General features: G+C 46.2%; 2 protein-coding genes across 9 annotated transcripts in view; one reads left to right on the top strand and one right to left on the bottom strand.

The window, feature by feature from the left end:
- Positions 1–20,551, top strand: part of FRMD5 (FERM domain containing 5) — a 136,890-nt gene extending 116,339 nt beyond the window's left edge. Inside the window, exons 5-15 of one of the 4 annotated variants that reach the window (XM_079953591.1) lie at positions 2,481–2,578; positions 3,110–3,233; positions 4,061–4,148; positions 7,609–7,697; positions 11,364–11,427; positions 12,066–12,157; positions 14,070–14,144; positions 15,131–15,199; positions 15,636–15,742; positions 18,021–18,373; positions 18,553–20,551. In XM_079953591.1, the coding sequence (XP_079809717.1) occupies positions 2,481–2,578; positions 3,110–3,233; positions 4,061–4,148; positions 7,609–7,697; positions 11,364–11,427; positions 12,066–12,157; positions 14,070–14,144; positions 15,131–15,199; positions 15,636–15,742; positions 18,021–18,373; positions 18,553–18,600 (1,207 nt within the window). In that variant the 3' untranslated portion in view covers positions 18,601–20,551. Of the gene's footprint in view, positions 1–2,480; positions 2,579–3,109; positions 3,234–4,060; positions 4,149–7,608; positions 7,698–10,683; positions 10,745–11,363; positions 11,428–12,065; positions 12,158–14,069; positions 14,145–15,130; positions 15,200–15,635; positions 15,743–18,020 lie in introns of those variants that run through there. The other 3 variants (XM_079953592.1, XM_079953590.1, XM_079953593.1) reach the window with 3 other exon arrangements.
- The window catches only part of WDR76 (WD repeat domain 76), a 31,924-nt gene continuing 15,487 nt past the window's right edge, over positions 4,183–20,619 (bottom strand). For 2 of the 5 annotated variants that reach the window (XM_079953589.1, XM_079953585.1), the window contains one exon: positions 20,027–20,287. In XM_079953589.1, coding sequence (XP_079809715.1) covers positions 20,242–20,287 — 46 coding nt within the window. In that variant the 3' untranslated portion in view covers positions 20,027–20,241. Of the gene's footprint in view, positions 4,767–5,828; positions 5,869–7,710; positions 9,210–20,026; positions 20,288–20,619 lie in introns of those variants that run through there. The other 3 variants (XM_079953586.1, XM_079953587.1, XM_079953588.1) reach the window with 3 other exon arrangements.

Raw genomic sequence — 20,619 nt, forward strand, 5'->3', positions numbered from 1 at the left:
GCCAGTTGCTGCCCTGGCTCCCAGATAATCTGGCTTTACATATTTTCTGGCTGCCTGGCCCCCTCTCTTGGCATATCTCCCTCGTGCAGGTGAAGAATTAGATTACTTTCTCTGTCCCTGCAACCCAGCAATTTCTGCTTTTCATAGCCAGGAGATTTTAAATGGGGGCAAACCTAATTTTAGCTGGCATGTCTGTAAGCTAATTCATGTCGTCTCTCAAATCTTCTGGGTTGGAAAGTCAGAGAATGTAACAGATGAGAAAGTAGGAATCAAAATGGTTAACTGCCTGGCCGCTGGTGAGTCAGTTCATTTCAGCTGAAAAATATGTCATTTCTTAATATCTCCAGTGAAAGTAAATCCAAGAGTTTCTTAATTCGGGTTTATTGAAGAAAGATGATCATTTCTGCTTGCTAAAGACACAGGCAAACTCTTTATTTTCTGGAACACTTCGAATCAAAAGGGAAAATGGCACAACTGAGCACTGATTTCACTAGGGCAAAGCAAGGACCAGGGCAAAGTAAAACTTCTCATTTTAATAAGCAAATGGAATTAAAGTGATTAGTGCTTCTGAAAAGTTTGGACAGCAATCAGGTGCTCAGAGTAGGAACGGCTCTTTGGGGAAATGGATTTGAACGCTCTAGGGGCCCCCTTTGCTCCTGCCTTGACTAGTGTGGCTCAATATTCCATTGCAAAAGTGCAGGAACAGAACAGTGTGCATCCAACTATGCACAGACCTGTCCTGCCTCCCAGTTGTTGAAGAACAGGAACCCAAAGAAAGATTCTTTCCAAAGGCAGGGTGGTCCAACACGCAGCCCCCCGAGGCTAATCTTGTGGCTTTCCAGCTCCCCACCCTCTACCTCATCCAGGGCAACACAGCCAGGCTGGAGCAGACAGCAGTGTGTGTGTGTGTGTGTGTGTGTGTGTGTGTGCTGCCGCGGCTGCTGTTCCTCCTCCTCCAACAACTCCTCCTTCTCCTCCGCTGTTGCAGGAGCTCTGTGCAGCCACCAGGCTGTGCTCTCGAGCCCACTCAGAGTGTGGCTGCATCACCAGACTGACAGGGTTCTGGAGCTTCCCAGGATGCGGGCAGTACAGAGAAGAAGCGTGTTGTGTGTGTGTGTTTCAGTATGGAATACTTCGCTTTCTTTCTTGCAATACAGAGAGGTCTGAGCTTTGGGGTGCACCGATTGGTGGGGGAGAGAAAGGAATTTTGGTGCCAAGTGTTGGTTTCTGCTCTCTTCACTGTGCAGCGAAATGCTTGTCACGAGGCAATGTTTACATTCCAGTCAGAGTTGCTGTTGGAGTTTCTCACGGGAAAGGAGACTGGATGTGACGTACACTGGTTTCCTGTTTTTCACTGTTCACACAGTGTTTCTCTCCGTGCTTTAGAGGAGAGAGGATGCTTTCTCTGCTCCGGCAGAGGCAAGATGTTTTTCTGTAATCTACCAGCTTTGAAATGTAAATAAAGCAATATAGAGTATGTGCACGTATTCCTCATCATTCCGCTGTGCACGGGACACTGCAAACACAACACCAAGAAGCATGGGGTAGGTCTGTGAACAAGCATTTTCAAACATGAACTTCATAAAGTCCAAAACTCTAAACAACTTAGCAAGACAATTCACTCAAGATTTGCCTGTGGATGTCAACAATGAACCTCAAGGCAGACATTGATCAACATATGAAGAATTCTCTAGTTCAGGCATCCCACTGATGTCTTCATTGTTAACAAAAATGCATGCATCTGTTTGCGTATTAAATCTGTTTAATAAATAAGTGTTTTAAATCTATTAGTTTTTGTATCTAATTAAATCTATTGTTCTATTTAAATACATATTCTTAATTAAATACATTGTGTATTTTTTTAAAAAAAACTATATTGCAAACACTTTAACTTACGATACGGAAATTTAATTCAGTATGTAGCTGCTGGGTTCTCTGTCAAAGTGCTCTTGCAGCCCATTTGGTCTGGGAGGTTGGACTGCCCTGCTTTAATGCTTAGATTGGTGCAATCTATATGCAAATTGCTGAGGCACAGTGGGCAATACAGAGTTTTGTACAGATGCATAAAAGCAGGTGATCTAACTAACCAAATTTCTCCCATGGCCACCAACTTTGGATGGCTTTAAAAGATCAGATGAATTAATGGAAGCGGGTATGGGTGTCATTGGCTTCAAGCCACAATAGCTATGCTCTGCCTCCATGGTTGGAGACAGCGATGCTTCCGATTATAAGCTGCTGGAAACTGCAGGAGGGGAGAGGGCTGTTGCACCCAAGTCCTCATTGCAGTCTTCCCTTTGGGGGCATCTGGCTGGCCACTGTGAGAACCTTCCTTCTGTTCTTTATTTCTGCAAGTGGAACAAATGGGAGAGGCCTTGCTATGAAGCCCTGCTCCTTGTAAGAACTGCGTAGCGGAAGCTACTCTAGGTTGGGTCTAATGAGAGGCGTCACTGACTCCCTGTTTGCTGTGGTTCTCTTGTCAGGTATCTCGTCTTCTTGCAGATCAAAAGAGATCTCTATCACGGCCGCCTCCTGTGCAAGACATCAGACGCTGCTCTGTTAGCTGCCTACATCCTTCAAGGTAATGCCTTTTGGCAAGGTACATTTGCTTTCCATGATAAGTACTGATGGCATAATTTCATCTACAAGGGCACCGCGCATAGGAATACCATATGGCTGCTGTCGTGGGCTCCTACTTCTGGGCTGCTCTGCCATCCAGGGCAGGGATTGGAGGAATCCTATACGTCCCATATTGATGGCTACTAGCCATGATGGATGTTATGTTCCGCCTGCACAGCTGGAAGCAGCAATGCTTCTGAATACTAATTTCTGGAAGCCGCAGGGGGGGAGAGTACTCTTGTGGTCGAATCCTGTTTGTGAGTTTCCCACAGGCATCTGGCTGGCCGCTGTGAGAACAGGATGCTGGATTAGATGGGTCAATGGCCTGATCCAGCCAGGCTCTTCTTGAGAGCACCAGCTTGGGGAAGGCTGTGGCATTTAGTGCTCTTTGACTTGACTTGCTCCATATACTGAAAGGGAACAGAGCAGCCCTTGCCTGGGCCTGTGGCTGATTCCTCCCTCTCTCTCTCTCTCTCTCTCTCCTGCCCTTCAGCGGAGATTGGCGACTATGACCCTGGAAAGCACCCTGAGGGCTACAGCTCCAAGTTCCAGTTCTTTCCCAAGCATTCAGAAAAGCTGGAAAGGAAGATTGCAGAGATCCACAAGATTGAGCTCAGGTGACCTTCCAGCTCTGTGCTTAATCCGGATCCTTACTTGGGGGCAGGGGGTGGGTACGCAATCCACTCTGCAGTGAAAATTCATGCAGACACAAATCTGCCCTGAGATGGGACGTGCCTGGGGGTGAGGGTATTAGGCCGTGGGGGGGGTGAGTAGTGGCCATCCACCTAGGCTGCTCCTTCTGAGCTGTCCCTGCTCCGCTAGCCATCCCAGTCGGAAATTATTCATTTGTTTATTAGGCTTATTAGTTGCCATGTGCTGATGAAGTAAAAGCCATCAAACAACCCCAACATAATAAATCCAGTTGTTAATAACTAGAACAGGAAGACGTAAGTAAAGTTTTATAAAAGAAAATTAGGCCAGTTTGCAGAAGCATTTGCAGCAGCCCAGAGGGTCTTAGATGCAGTTGGCCTAGCAGGGCTCACTCTCCTAGCTGGGATTCCTCAGCTGACCCTTTGGGTCCTTTCCAACTCTACAATTCTAGGATTCTTCCAATGCACTGTGGATGGGCACCCCCACACTGGCAAAAGGGAAAGGCCACAGGCAGACGACAGAGGTCAGGCAGAGGCAGCGACCCAGATGGGTACCCTGGGACTTCCTAAGGGTTGCACCTTCTTCTTTAACAGCTGTGGGACAGGCAGAAATTCAGCAGGTCCCATATGGCTAAGATGTGAACTTTTCCTTTTCTCCTCATTTCATTTCAACGATTTGTATACTACTTTATTTTGTATACTACTGTCTCTTTACCTATGAATGTAAACAGGGCATGTTTTGATTCAAGTTGATTGCCCCCATTTCTCTCTCTCTCCCCTCCCCTCTCTTCCAGTGGTCAGACACCAGCTACTTCAGAGCTAAACTTTTTAAGGAAAGCTCAGACCCTGGAGACGTACGGAGTTGACCCACATCCATGTAAGGTACAAAGCAGCAACCTCCCCGACACTCGGCGGTGCCTTAGGGAGATCTCTTGTGGGATTTCAGTCACTTCTACATGGAGCTGTTTTCTAGAAGTTAACTAGCCTTGCAGGTCAGTAACGGAGGAAGTAGCTGCTTCAAACACATACCAGTTGGCCATGCAACCAGAGAGTAAAACAAACCACAATTTGGTGGCTGTATCCATCTTCCTCTGAAGGAAGTACTCTAGGCCCAGTATGAATGGAGACCAGCCCATGCACAGTTTGGAGACCAAACTTAAGCTGCCTTAAGTAGATTCAGACCCTTCCTCCATCCCACTCAGTACCATCTATAGCAATTGACAGTAGCTCTCCAGGGTTTTAGACAGGGGTCTTTCATTCTCTTCTACCTTACCTGGAGATGCTGTCAGGAACTGGACCTGGGATGTCCCACATACAAAGCAGATGCCCTTTCTCTCTAGCTTCGACTGGCAATGAGATGGTTTTGTAAAACTTCTATGCTTGGTGGTTGTTGCTTTTGGTCTTCGATCAGGCATTCAGGGCAGCCGGCAATGAAGTCTAATGTTACAATATCCCACAATTCAAGCATTCCACAATTCAGCAAAACGAGTTGCAATCAACCTGAGGATAGAATATTAACAATGGCACAAAGACAGTCATAATTTGCATGGCTCTTCACTTTCCCCTAACCGGTGTCATGCCTCCCTTTCCTGTTCATACTGCTGCCCTCCTAGGGAGCGATCTTCATCTGCAGAAGAAACTACCAGTTCATTTAATTAGGCTGAGCAGGGCAAAGCACTAATTTATCCCCAGGGGGCCCTGGCAGGCCTCTCTGTGGAAGGTGGCTGCGATTCAGATGGGAGGGTGGATGTGAGGAACGCAAAGTGGGTGCTGCAGGTTCTGCCACAATGGGGGAGGAGGGCAGGGATACCAAGAGCAGGTTGTGGGGTCCCCCCAGCAAGGGCAGACAGGCTAAAAATATTTACATACTGTGAAATAAAAGTGTGATCTCATTTTTTATGTTAATAATATGGTAATAGTCGTGTCTGTTGAAAATATTAAGATCTTAATGACTATTATCAATAATAGAAGCACCCAGACCATCGTTGCTGAACTAACCAGACACTTTGAATGTTAAACTTGTACATGCAACGCAATGAGCACCACACAACAACTTTGTTGTATTTGCACTTATGAAAACATATGAATGTGACTGGGTTTAATAAGATGAGGCTACGCTGTCGTACTGTCAAAGTGCGAATGTTCATAGAGAGTCAGAAATACTCAGGTCACAACAGAAGTTTATAAAGGCACTATTTAGAATTGTGCATGCATTGAACACAAAATATGTGTTTTGTTAAGAATTGCACAAAACATATGCAAGATAGTTGGGGCCCCTTCCGGACTGCTGGGTCCCAGTAATTTGTACCAGTTTCTCCCCATACACACTCCCCTTGTCAGCCCTGGAGGAGGGGTCTGTGCTTGGTAGGCTGTGTGCTCCAATGCAGCAAGCCCAGAAGATCACCACCAACTCCCCCCAACTTGCTCCTTGGCATGCTGGAAGCTGTGCACTGGTCTGATTCTAGCATAATGCCCCCCCCCCCCCGCAAAACACACACTATTTATGTGTCCGTGAAGGAATTCCCTTGCAAAAGACAGATGAGTCAACTTCAAGGGATCTAAATTTTCCATTCATTTTCATTTCTGTATTGGCCACAGGTCACTAGAAAGATGAGAAAATGAAGTACATTAAATGATTATTAATGGAACCATCTCTTTGCAGAGTGTTGCAATAGGCAAGAGATAGGACAAACAGTCACTACCATGATCATAGGAACATTTTGTGCTGTGAAATTCAGTAAAAGCTGCAGAAGCTGCTGGTTTAAAGAGGTACTTCTAGACACCTGTTTGCTAAGAAAAAAGCTAATGTTTTGAAGGTCTGGCCCATCTTCCTCACTTTGATAGCAAATGGTGCTAGAAATTTAGCTCTAATTCATAAAGAAATTCAGCATTTGAAAAGGTAACGCATAAGAGCCTCAGTTTCTCCCATGGCAGGAAGATAATCAGGTGTCTTATAAAATACTTCCAAAACAACTGCTAGGGTCAGATTACACTTTAGCCAACTAACAAGCCTGAAAATACAAATTCTCGCATCACAGGTTTTCCCCCCAAAGGTTTCTTTCTAGCCAGTCTTTTGATCTCACAACTCCTGTGGGTTCCTGGCCCTGGTCTGGAGCCAGAGGTGAGTGGGTGGACCAAGTCTGAGGCTTTCTGTGCCAACATGTGAAGAGCTGGACCAGGCTCCTCATCCTGATACTGGGACCAAGGAGGCTGGTTGTCAGGAGTAAAGAGCCTGCAGAACCTTTGTGGGCGCCTTCCTCTCAGCCTGAGGAATTGGGTACCTCCCACACTACCCTACCATGCCTGCTCAGTCATGCAGAGAATGTGGCTAATGAGAGGCCACAGAGAAGTGCCCACCTCCAGGCCAGGGGGTTTGTCCTTTAACAATCTCCATCCTTCAAGCAAGTGGGTGAGCTGGAGGGAAAGCCTCAGGGAGCCCCCAGTTCTTCTGACAAAGGCTGAGGTTGCTCCCAATAATGTCTCCATCCAGGGCCAGTCCTATTGTGAGGCAAAGGGAGGCAGCTGCTTTGGGTGGCAAACGTTGCAGGGATGTGTGCCACGTGGCATTCTGGTGTCCTGTTGCCAACATTGAAGTAAAGGTCAACTGCCTGAGTGGTTGGCTTTCCTGCTTGGGATTGAGGAAGGTGCCATTTTGTCCTTGCCTCAGGTGGCAAAATCTCTTGGGCTGGCCCTGTGTGAATTCTCCAGCCTGCCTTAAGAGTTGTGCCTCATGGCTAGAGAGACATAAGAACAAAAAGGGGCTTGCAAGACACAGAATCATGAAATTGCAGAGTTGAAAGGAACCCCGAGGGTCACCTGGTCCAACCCCATACTTCAATGCAGGAAACACAGATAAAGAATTCCTGACAGATGGCCATCCAACCTCTGTATGAAAACCTCCCGTGGGGTTCTAACTATTAAAAACAGAGCAGTTAACTTGTCTCCAGGGTGGTCAAGAGGTTATTAGACTTTGGGGCAGGATCCTTGGCTGGCTGGGCTGGAGGGAACAAAGAATATGACCTGCTATACAGTAAATTATGTGAAGAAATGATGGGCAAAGTCATTTTTGAAACCAGGAATACGATCCAAGGCACTGAGGGTCTTCTGAAAGGGCAGGTGAGGAACTTGCCGCTCCTCACTGTGTTCAAGGGGAGAGACAAGGGATCTGCTTTCATCCCTGATTCATTTCTCTGCTGCTGAAAAAGGAGATTTTCACAGCACATGCCTCTTGTCAGCTCTTTCCTACACAACAGCTTCTTGTGCCAGTAGATGCGAGTGGAGGTTGTCCTACAAGCCTTACTGGCTTTGCGCTGTGTGACGAGAAGTTATTGCTCTCTTGCAGGATGTGTCTGGAAATGCTGCTTTTTTGGCCTTCACCCCGTTTGGGTTTGTTGTCCTGCAAGGAAACAAGCGAGTCCACTTCATCAAATGGTGAGTTCTGCTCTGGAAACCCCAGTTCTACCATTCCTTTTTGGGTGGCATTGGAAGCTTTCTCTGATATCACCCTATTGCCCCATATTTACCCCCTTTGGTGCAGAACAGAGACCCGCTGACCAAGACAGGATCTGACCTTCTAGTTGGCTTGGCATCCCACTTTTGCTCTGCTCTGCCCCTTTTGTCCAGAGGCTGGAAGGCCTTCACAGCCAACTGATGTGTTTTGACAGGGTGTTGCTTCTAAGGTGGGGGTGAGAGCTTCAGGTTTTGAGTCTTCCTTGCTTCCTCTTCTAGTCAGATTTAGCATCCATTCATTCTCCTGGAACCCATGACTAAATTCTACAGCTTCTACACATGATGTGGGTAGGACTTTCTGAGCTGGAACTCACACTCACACACAAACAAACACACACACAGAGTTTGTCTAATTCTTGTCCCAGACATTTCACTTAGTGGAGAGTGCAACTGGTGACTTTAAAAAAGGTGAATCGGGGCCAGAACTGCAGTCCCCAGAACATGTGTGGGAGGAAAGGCATGCTACTGCTTCTGCTCTACATGGACAACCCAGCTTCCACTGGGCACAAATACTTAGCAACCCAGCATGCAGCTGTTTCCTGCTAAACAATGCAATAGGTGCAGAGGGTAGGGAGCTGACTTAGCTGGGAGTTGTGGGGGATGATACCTGAAATGCAAGGAAATAATTTCAGATATACCGGATTGGACCGAATATAAGCCGCACCTGCAAATAAGCCGCACCTTTAAAATTAAGGGGGGGGGGGAGAGAGAGAGAGACAATATCCAAATATAAGCCACTCCCTTAAAATTCCACAGGCACTCACACCCACAAATGGCAAATGTTCTGTTTTACTGTATGTCTGTTTCGGCAGTGATATCATAAAAGCCAATTTTTGTAAGCTCGCGAATTTAAGCCGCACTTTAACTTTTCATGGGGGGGGGGGAGTGTAGCTTATATTCGGGCCAATACGGTAGCAGGTTTTGGTCCCACCTGCTTCTACTGGACACAGTGTTCCTGATGGCCTCTCTCAAGTCATGATTATATTGGAAGACACTTGCCATGAATCTACCTGTTCCCTTGACCTTCTTGGGGATCATGTGGTTAAAAGCAAATGGGCAGTCAGCCGGATATGAGACAATGTGGCAAGTCAGCCTTTTTATTGTGACAGCGGAGATGTAAAGGGTACTATTAATTTTACATGTAGCGTACAAATATTTTGTTCTGAAAGATCTGGGGAATTTTCAGAAGTGTAACTTTGAATTTTCAAAAGTTTGTGAAACTTCTCTCAGTCTAGTGTTGAGTGGTCACCTGTGCAGTCACACCTATCTCTGGTTTCCTCACCTGCCCTGTGTCATTCTCTAGGAACATCCCAAAGCTCTTTCCAGGAAGTTGGAGCACCAGGACTTTTTGATATGTGCACTTCTATCAAGGGGGCAGGATTAGCACCTTCCCACCCATTTCCTTGCAAGGCATCCACTCTAAAGTCAGAGGACCTGTAGTAGGGAAGGAAGCTGGGCTGTGAGTGCACAGGTGACCACATTAAGTATTTCAGTGACAGGTAAATAACCAGCTCTGTGCAGTGTCACACCTAGGCAACTGGCAATCTGATGTACCTGGAAGAGAATCCTGGTGTCCTCGTGCAATGAGGTTGTGAAGGGCTGTCTGCAACCCTGGAAGCTGTGTTTGGCCTTGAGCTACACACTGTCGCTCCAGACTTTATTATGGCTAGTGAAAATGGCTGCTAGGCATTTTGTTCCCGGAAAAGCTTTAGGCAAGCCATTAGCATGCCGCACTTGGGACGTATGCCCAATCTGTGTCCTATTAGCACCACATTATTGCTCTCAGAGCTAGCAGCAACAACACTTCATTTTTGGAAGAGAAAAGCCAAAATCTTGTCATTCTGCAAAACCCAAGCCTACTTGTTCTTTTTGCCTTAGGATTCCCCACCCTCCACCAGTTATCCTTCCCAGAATTTATCCCCTTGGTTAAAGATTGTGGGCATTGCATTTTAGCTGCTGGAGGGAATGTGCTTTGGCAGTCAGTGGACACAACCCAAGGAGCTGTGTCCCTTGCTTATTGAAAGCATATTATGTTTCTCTAAGAGAGTTCCTGGTAATTAGGGACCTGGTCAATGGGTACTAAGGCTCAGAGTTGCCCAGGTTTTCTGTTATCTCTGAAATTACCAGTGGCTATTTCCAAATAAGTCATTTACTCACCAGGGTCAAATTTCTCTCCTTACAAAGGACCAAGACATCCTGAAAACTGTCCTTGCCCCAAAGGTAGGTAGCTAGGCAGGGCAATACATAGAAGGAGCAGCATTCCTGGGAGCAATTCAATAATGCGCAATGCTGTTCGTTTCCTCGAGATCTTTCCTTTGTGATTATTTCTGTAGTTTTTTAAATATGCAAAATGCTTCATCTGGAATTCCCAAGACAGATTGTTCACCTGTTAGCTCTGATGTCTTTATGAACCAGTTTTCACCTGGGCCTCCAATCCTACTGTTGCCATGCAAAAAAATGGCCATGCAGTGATGCAAGATTCTTGTTCCTGCCCTCCTCCTCCTCCGATGAGATAGTTTTTCATCTACCTACCTAGTAAGAAAGCATGATCCATGGTGTTTTGTACAGAACGCCCATAGCTAATCAGAGAATCCGTCCCCTGCAAAAAAGCCCCTGTAGGTTTTCCATGCAGGATAATCTCTCCTGAATTTCCCAGTGCAGAAAAGAATGACATTCCTCCCCCCCCCCCCGCCATGCCTGTTGGGGGCTCCTCCTATCCTCAGCTGTGTTTTGTTGCAAGGGGCACAAGTGCCTCTTTCCCCACTCCCTACCCCGCTGCTCAGGGCACAAGAAGCAGAGCTGTGATCTGGTCCATGCAATGTAGTTAGTGTCACTTCTTCTTCTCTTGCTTTGTATTGTATCCCGTTGTTGATGTACCCCAGTATCCTGTTTGCCTTTTTTACTGCAGCCACACACTGGGCTGATGGCTTCAAGGATTTTTCTACAATAACCCCTAAACCCCTTTCCTGGTCAGTACGCTGCATGACTGTTCCATGTAATCTGTACTCTCAATATTTGGTTTGTTGCCCCAAAATGTATTATTTTGTACATCTGTCTGCATTGAACTGCATTGTCCATGTTTATTGGCACAGTCACCTAAAAGCCCCTCCAGACCCTGCTCCAGACCTGGTCGCATTGTTGCTCATCCTTTTGCTGTATCTCAGATTTTGGCCTCATCAGCTAAGTGTGGTTATCTTACATTTGGTATTCTCATCCAGATATGCACCCGTTTTAATAAAGCAAAAGTTTGCAAGGTGGCTCCTGGACACCCCCCACTTAAGACTCACCTTTTTGCGCTGAGATTCCTCTCTCACCTCAGCCTCTGTTTTTGAGCCAGGAGTCCTCTTCTCTAACCATGTTACACTTTGGATGAACTGCAAATGTTGGACTTGAAACTCCTGCAACTGCTGCCCTCTAAAACATTTTGTTTCTTGACTTTGCGTTTCATGCAAACAATTTGGTTTTTCAATTTCTGCATCTTGCCGGAATCTATTCCACGCTGTGTGTGGGCTCTGCATTCGTAATGCTGTGCGATGGGAGGCGGGCTGCGTCCTCTGGTTTACACAAGTGCCTTTTTTGTGCTTGTAGGAACGAAGTGACAAAAATGAAATTTGAAGGCAAGACGTTCTATTTATATGTAAGTCAGAAAGAGGTGAGTACCTTCTTCAGCCGCTGTAACTGTGTAGGTATAGTTTTTGCCTCTGTTCCAAGAGAGATGCAATGTTTAGGATTCCTGACTCTGTTTCTGGCCACACTCCATCCTGAAGCACCACATATATTGAGATGCATGGCTAAGTTTAAGGATGCTCAATCTAATACTTACTGGCCTTATAATAACTTCTATTAGGTATCCTTAAGGGTCAGGTGCATTTGCAAAGGTAGCATTGTTGGTATTGCCAGGAGGAAAGTCGAATGCTGCCATCATTTCTGACAGTGGAAACAAACAGCCAGAGGCTTCTGTGCAAGACTCCTCACAAACAGCATTACAATCTCATCCACTGTTTACGCGGCCCACGTAAAAATTGCACCACCACTTGTAGTATGCCATCGCCATCTTATGCTGAGCGGTTTCCAGGTTTTGCAGAGTGCATGATGCTGCTTATCGAGCCACATATATTTATTTATGGAAAGCAAACCCACAGCTCCTTCAGGGAAATTGCTTTCCCATCCTTCTTCCGTTCAAATAGCATTGGGGGCATTTGCATTTAAAGCTAGCTCACTGAGCATGCTGTCTGTGAACCAAGCTTGTGAATTAACCTTACGGTTTTTTTCCCCCTGGGCTTTCTATAGGAAAAGAAAATTGTTCTGACATATTTTGCTCCAACTCCTGAAGCCTGCAAGCACCTCTGGAAATGTGGGATTGAAAATCAAGCCTTTTATAAGTAAGCATGAAATAAATTTCCCCAGGATTAATTTTGTCTGTGGGGCAGTTGTGATCATTCCCAGCAGCCGCTGACAGTGTCGGGTGTGGATGTGGAAACATGCCTGGGCAAACTGTGTGTATGTGGGGGGGCTGCTCTGAATGTGGATTGCCCCCCTCCTTTCTGCAAAAAAACAACAAAGCTACTTGCAGGAAGGGATCAGGCCTGCTTTCCTGCCAGCTTCCTTTTCACTTCTGCCTAGGCCACCCCACTTTTAGCTGCAGTTTGGATCTAAGACAAGGTGTAGGCTGACTGGGTGTTGCAAGAATATATTGGCCCCAGAAAGTTTCTGACCAGCAACTGAACAGCCAGCTTGAGAAGTAACTAAGGAAGAATGGGCCAGAAACACGGACTATTTGTGAAGAGGCGTTTCATCTCTAGTAGCCCCCAAACAGAATCCTTTGTTCTCTCCCTCTAATTTGGTGTTTTGCTTATAAAATAGAAGGTTGCTTTCTCTAGTGTGCTTCCTTGTAGTCGGTGGGCTGCAAGAAAATGTGTGCTGCTTTGTTCTGTTTGGGTAAGCTGCAATCAGGCCGTCTCATTTCTCATTATATTAACATGAAGCACAGCTGCCGTTTTGCTTCACAAATCTTTTTGCTTCTTTTCCAGATGAATAGCAGCACTGGTACATTGTCTTCTGCTTATGCATCCCCAGAAACCAGATGATGGATGCAATTAAGACTGCTCTGTTCTATCCTTGATCCCCTCTAGACAGAACCAGTGCCTCACCCAAAGCACCCCTCCTAAAGATTCTAGGCTAGGGGCTCTTCCAAACAAACCTGTTTGTTGAGCTAAAATGTGTGTGGAAGTTTATACAACACCCACTGTGAGCATTCATTCTTTTGTTTGCGTGGAGGTTGTATGATGCTGTGTGATGTCCCACTTAACCCACACTTTCCAGTGCATTTTCTCATAACTTTCCTTACCACATTCCCCCTCCCCTGGAAGCTGGGTTTGCTTTATAACAGCACAAAATCTACTTTTATTACATGACTAAAATTTACTTGTGTACCTGCAAAATTGTGGCAGTGGAAGCAGCCAGAACCCATATCCTTATCCAAAAAGCAAGCCCATTCCTCCTCCTCCTAGTGAAGTAGCCCAACCAGTGTTGGGATTGCTGATCAGCTCCAGCAGTTTGGTAGCAGTTCGGTGTCAACCCTGAACCTCCTGTGCACTCCCAGTTACTTCTAGGTGAGGAAGATTGGGCGGAATGTTTTTCTAGCCGATAATGTTCCATTGCGGAGAGACTTTTGCATTTGCTTTACCACTCTGGATTAGTTTGCACCTCTTTCTCCTCTGCAGCTAAGTTACCTCTCTCTCTCTGGGCCGTGAGTCTGAAATTCACACAGAGGCACTGCAGGGTGGGCAACAAGTGCAGTGGCTACTAGCCATGATGGCTGTGCTCTGCCACTTGGAAGCGGCAATGCTTCCGAATGTCAGTTGCTGGGAACCTCAGGAGGAGGAAGTTGCTGTTAGGTCCTCTTTGGGAGTTTCCCATTGGGGCATCTGGTTCTGATTGGCCACTGTGGGAGCAGGATGCTGGACTAGATGGAGGTGTTGGCCTGATCCTGCAGGCTCTTTTTATATTCTCATGTCAGACCCTTCGCTTTGACTTGGAATGCAAAAAAAAGGGGAAGTCAAGAGGAGCTTCTGGAGAAGGAGTCAAGATGCCGAGTTAAAAAACTGTTCACCTTGGACACTGGCAGGGGTACCAAACCGAGGGGAGTGCAGGGGCTTCTTGAAAACCAGAAAGTATCTCTCTACCTGCTCCCAGAGCAGGAGCTTTGACATCATTTCCAACAAAGTTTGCCAGCAGAATGCTGCCAAAACCCAAGTTATGGGCCTTCTGCCAATGCCTGCTTTTTTGTTTCAGGTTGGAGAAGTCAAGCCAAGTCCGCACTGTGTCCAGCAGTAATCTATTTTTCAAAGGGAGTCGGTTCCGATACAGGTAAATAATGACCGTAAGTAGCAGTTACTGGGTATGTTCTTGGATGCTTCCCCTGGGTGGCTTGAGGAATGAGTCTGCTATAAGTTCAGCTGTATTGAATCTTGAGATAAAATTATCGGGCCAGATCCTTGCCCTGCCAGTGCAATAGGAGCTCCTTCTAGCTTTGCAGGGCTTCTCTCCTCTCCCTGCCCCACAATTGGCTGTGGGGGGAGGTTGGGAGAACCCCCAGAACAGCACACGGGGTTGTGGTGGATATCATTTCATCAGGCAAGTTAAAATGCTGGTGCTGACTAAACAGTTGGAAGGTGGTGAGGTTGGATTCCTCCCTAAGGCAAGGCTGCTCATCTGATGCTCCCAATATAATGCAGGGATTCAAGAGGTGCCTTCCCCTTTGTTTTCTGAGCGAGCTGTTTTGTCGGATGCCAGAATTTAAATGTGAGGTGTAGTGGTTATAGAGTGCTAGAGTAGGACCTGGGAGACCAGGGTTGATACCCTCATTTGTCCATGGGACATGCTGAGTGTTCTTGGGCTATGCCACTGCCTCTCGGCCTAACCTACTTCAGAAGGTTGTTGCAAAGTTAAACTGGGGGAGCCGCCTTGAAGAAAGGTGGGATATAAATACAATAAGTAAAAATCTGAAATAAAAGGACTGCCGTAGCTGGGCCAAATTCTGCTTCCATGCACTCTAGTGCACAGCCAAGAAGCAAAAGCCAGTAATAGGTGACAAGGAAAGTGCTACAGCCAAGGCCATGCAACAAGGGAAGGAAAACAACATAACATTTTGAAGTAAATAGCACAGCCAATATACTGGGGGTGCCCTTTCTGCTCACTGAATGGGCCTGCCAGGAAGGATGGCTTTTCTTTTGAGCTTCAGGCAAGTCCGATTCCTGTGTCTAGAGCAGGCAAGAGTTGCTGGCAGAAACCCTGGAGGGGAAAAGGGTGGTTTCTTGCTATTGTCACGGCTTCTGTTCTCCAACCACTTTCAGTGGCCGAGTTGCAAAAGAAGTGATGGAGTCTAGTGCCAAGATCAAGAGGGAGCCTCCAGAAATACACAGGTAAGGCTCAGCAGAGGCAGCTTGGAAGACAAGCTGTGGGCTCACCTGGGAGAAGCCACGCTGGCTGCAGCTGGTGGCAGTTCAGAAACAAATGGGGGGGGGCACAGGTTCCCCATCTCTCTTCCCCATAGAGGAAGATCCATGGCTCAGTAGCAAAGCATCCAGAAAGCCCCATATTCAATCTCCAGGTTGGGCTGGTGAGCCATTGCTACCAGTCAGTGTAGATAGTCCTGGCCTAAACGAACCAGTGGTCTGACTCAGTATAAGCAGACTGTTCCTCTGCTAGTTGCAAAATCCACCCGGGATGTGTCCTCCAGCTCTAACCCTGTATTTTCTGGAAGGGGCCATTTCCTGGGTTTGGCTCATAATCTTAAGGAGGCTTGTCTCTGATGCCGGCTGCATTCCCAACACCGTTTTGTGTGCTTCCTTTCTGTAGGGCAGGGCTGGTTCCTAGCCGTAGCTGTCCTTCCATCACTCATGGGCCACGGCTAAGCAGCGTCCCCAGAACTCGAAGGAGAGCTGTGCACATCTCTATCATGGAAGGTGAGGTCTGGACACAATAGTGACTTCGTGTAGCTTTGCAGTACTCTTCAGATTTAATCTCTCTTCTGAACAAAGCCAAGGGCACATTTGCACATTCGCCTCCCTTGCGGTTAGGATGGTCTTTGTGCTACAAGCTCCTCATCCGTTGTTAATCCTTTCTCGGAATGGAATCTGAGTCTATTTTGTGGAACTACTGTAGTTACCGGGGGCGGGGAGTGTTATTTTAAATGTGAATTTGGTTTCAGTCTTAATGAAAGAAACGTTCACAAATGCCAGGTTTGCCTTTCCACGGAGTCCTTTTCGTATGTGCTGTATCACTCTCTTGTGGCCAAATTGGGAAGCAGCTGTCTCAAGTGATTTATGGAACGCAAGGACAGGAGACCGTTTCATATGCACTTATGCTAATTTCTGTAGGGAGGGCTGGCCAACTCCATGCATTGTTATTCTGCTGGTGTATGGTTTTAGAATGCTGTGTGCTTGCTACAAATGCTTTGCCACCTGCATCTTAATGGGAGAAGACAAAATCCCTTGCAAGATTGACCCTTTTAAATGAAATTTCTCACATGGCTGTGGAAGGGTTTCTCCCCTTCTACACACACAGCACACTAGCTAAAGGCAGACCCCTGGCAAGGCCCCATGGAGGAAATTAAGAGTCGGTCTGCATCATGGTTGTACCTGCTAAACTGAGCTCTGGAGTTTAATGTCTGAAGTTGGGTCAGTGTCAAGAGCAAGACCCAAGGTGAAGCCAGAGGCTGCTTCTTGGGTATACTGCCAGTTTCTGTAGTGTCCTTTGGGCTACAAAAAGGCAGTTTTTATGTGGGGCCATGGGAGATCCAACATGAAGGGCTCTGGCTAATGCAATGCCCCCCCCCCACTCCCCATCCCACCTGAACAGTATACAGAAGGGTGGGAAAGGAGGTGGTTCCATCAGGCAGGTGGAAATGCTAGTGCTGATGGAACCTTTTAGAAAGATGCTGGATTTTTAACTTGCAAAACGAGATAGCCTTCTTTTAATCTGTTGTACAACCACAATGGATAAAACCTGGCAGATTTTATCAGCTAAGCAAGTTATTCCCTCAATTTAAAAGTGTCACTCCCTAGGGCCTATGTGAACAGTTTGCAATGTTGTGTACTCTGCCACTAACCTAGGTGTAACTAAAAGAATAGAAGAATTTAAAAACCATGAACTTTAAAGGGCAGTCTGGGCTGTTGCAAATTCACCCAAGCCATGACTTCTGCACCAAGTAAGCAGTAAAGATTATGTGCAATCACTTGTGGTGCTCCATGCACCCACACTTTCCCCAGGTGTTTTAGCTCCACGTCGCTTCTTCTCAAGGTTGGGTTAACATTGAAGCTACTAGCCATGAATGCTGGGCTCCACCTCCAGCGCTGAAGGCAATGTGCCTGAATACTAGCTGCCAGGAATCACAAATGAGATAAGCTCTGCTATTGCACACAGGTCCTGTTTTCAGGTGTCCCTTAACAGGCATCTGGTTGGATACTAAGAGAACAGGATTCTGGACCAGAAGGCCCCCCTTTGGCCTGCTTTTCTTATGTGACCAATTCTATCATCATAGAGGTGCTGCAGAGAGGCTTTGTAGACCACCTAGCCTTGCAGACATGGCTGCCCAGCAAATAACAGCCCTCCTCCTAAAACACACAACTGGTTCCATTCTTGAGTCATTCCTTTCATCGAAATGTTTCCAACCAAAATCTACCTGTAATTTAAGGCCATGAGATCTAGGTCTGCTCTCTGGGCCAGGACAGAACAAGCCATTGTTGTGAAAACCTTCAGAGATGCTCTCAGTCTGCTCAGTGTGGTGACAGCCATTTCTTTCTTTTGGGGAAGAGAATCCAGCCAGGAAGCCTTCAGGTGTTCACAAGCATGCCCTAAATTTTCTTATTGTACAGATGGGGAATTTCTGGAGTTTCAGATTTTGGGAATATGCAACCGACTTCCACCAAACCACTAAAAGGCACAAGCCTGCATTGTGCTTGAATTTTTGGCATTCAGAATCACTGAAGAGGAATCTAAGGAATGTTTTGAATTAGGTTGGGGAAGGTTAACTTCCTCCAGGATTCTTCTGCCCTCATGCCCTCACTTGCATGCTCTATTTATAGTGATATCTTGATCTTGGGATAAACAGTATTTTATCAAGGTAGATATTGAAAGCCCAACTTCTGTGTCTCCATGCTGAGGCTGGCTAATGCGTTGGCGACTCCCCTCACCTTTCTCCATAGCCAGCCCCTTTCTTCCTCTCTCCCTCCCTCTCTCCAGGGCTTGAGTGTTTGCGGGACAGTGCCCACTCCACCCCGGTACGGTCAGCCTCCCACGGCGATGCCTTCCTGCCGCATTCACGGGCCTACCGGGCCGAGAGCAGCGAGCGTGTGGCCATCATTTCGGACGAGATCTACAGTCCCTCGGACAGCGTCCTTCCCACGCCGGTAGCTGAGCAGAGCCTTGAGCTGATGCTGCTCTCCAGGCAGATCAACGGAGCCCCTTGCAGCATAGAGGAAGAAAAGGAGTCTGAGGCCAACACGCCCACGGTGGCCGAGGCCGAGGAGCTGGGGAGGGAGCTCCGAGCCTTGTGCCAGGGTGTGGGCAGCGGTGGCGGAGCCCAAGCAGAACAGGTGAATAAGTTTGTTTTCAGTGTCCTCCGTTTGCTCCTTGTGACCGGTGGGCTCCTCTTTGTTTTGCTCCTCCTCCTGATCATCCTTACCGAGTCTGACCTTGACATTGCCTTTTTCCGTGATATTCGCCAGACCCCCGAGTTTGAACAATTCCATTATCAATACTTTTGTCCCCTCAGGCGATGGTTTGCCTGCAAAATCCGCTCCGTGCTCAGCCTACTCATTGACACCTGAAGGCAGGACTCCTCCTAGTAACTAGCCAGGTGGATTGCAGAAGATCCCTGCTACCCATTCCCAGAAAAATGGGACACATCGTGGCACCATCGGCACATAAAATAAGTCCTCCTTTCATGAATCAAAGTAAACAGCGGCCTAGGAGAGTTGTTTCCAAGCAGAAGAAAGGGATAAGACTTTCTCACATGCGCCAGATTCAAACAATGCCCATTTCTTTACACGTCCTCTTCCTGGAAGTGTCTTCAACTGGTTTGCTTTCCAACTTTTAAATTATTCTGCACTCTTCCAAGTTTAATTTTAAGCTTTCCTAGAGGTGGCCATTTCAAAAATTTCAAGTAAAGAGAGTTTATTTTATTACTATTGATTATTGCATTAAGTGCCAGCCTCCAGCTAGGACACTAGTTCAAGAAGGCAGCGTCATTTTATGCAGGAGCTTTTGTAATGGTGCTACTGAGTTGTAACTTTAGTATTTTATTATTTTATTAAAACTGCCACTGTGTACAGCACTACCACCTTAAACATAGTCTTGCTATTTTACCAATCAAACTTCTGGCTTGATCTGGAATTTTGAAGATGGGGGCAGGGGGGGGATTAAGGTTCTGACACCATACGGTCACCCAAACACACTCAATTCTTTATAAGCAATAGGTAAGGCACGAGACAAGGAGGCAGCAATGAAGTGTAAATCTAATTCTTCCCCCTAGCGTTGAAAAGTGTGACTAGGAGAAACCTGTCCTTTGTGAATTTCAACTTCTGACCTTTAGGATCCCAGAAATGCAGTTTTTCTTAGAGCAGTAAAGTCCCCATATAAAGCAAGAGTTAGTATATGGGGGAAATAAATATATGTATTTGATTATACTTGACCGAGTCTTGCTGTATTAAGTAGTAGTGATCATATCCAATTTCTTTGAAAGACATTTTGCCTCAGAAAGCTGTACTTGTTTTTGTACTACAAAAGAACAAACTTGTTTCAACCTATATATTTTAAGAACAAAATGCTATTTTGTTAACGAGCAAACCAAGTCTTTTTTACTTTATGAATTAGGTGAATATAGTGTGGTATTCAAAGTGACTGGTGGTAAACAAAATATTATGGCTGTTTTTAGGATGGTATTTGAGCATCAAGCTAACCCATTCATAACTTCTGGAGGAAGGAAAATGGGTTACCTTGTGCCATTAAAACGATGGAGAACTTAAGGACGTGGGGGAGGTAGCACTGGAATGAAAACACATAGAACAATCTGACCCACACGTTTCCATCCTGAAGGCAATTCAGAAATTTTTTTCCTACTTTTTTGTCTTGTGATGTGGATAGTCTAATCTAAAAGCCTGACAAATAGCAGCTCATTTGTAAAAGGAGCAATAAATTTTAAACGTGGTGAGAGTACTCACCAAGATGAGCAGAGCAAGAGAATGAAATCAGACTGGCAAGTGTTTTATTTCATCTCAGGGAGAGATTTCAAGTCACTTGGGAATCTAAATCAGAAATATTTCAAGAGGCTGGTTTCATTTATCTTGTCTCTGACTTGGCTACTACAATTTTCAGCAGGCACACAAGCCCTTCAAGTTCATGCAGAACTGAAGCACTGCCAGGACTTGCCCAATGGGAGGGTGCGTGGATAGGCGTGGGAATCTCAAGCACTGATTTCCTTTCCAAGTTCAGTTACACTCTGCCCACAGCTGATCATTCATCATTTGGAAAAAAAAGAGCACAATGACACTATTAGCAATACACTAAATATTGGCAAAGGTTACTGGACACAGACTGGGGTGTGGGTGTGGGTGTACGGTACACTAGAAAAGGATTCCCTGTTATTTGAACACATTGTGGAAGTGCTACAAGGATCTGTTTGATTACTGACCATTAACTGCAACTGCCAGCTTGGAAGTCACAAGAGCCAAGAGAGATTTTGGCTTTCACTTTTGCTTATACAGGTACATAAACAAACTTTTGAATGCCTGCCAAGAAGATACAAGGGATAGTTTTACAAGGATACACACTGTTTTATGCA

Source organism: Podarcis cretensis (genome assembly GCF_951804945.1).
Source record: "Podarcis cretensis genome assembly, chromosome: 14".
NCBI lineage: Eukaryota > Metazoa > Chordata > Lepidosauria > Squamata > Lacertidae > Podarcis > Podarcis cretensis.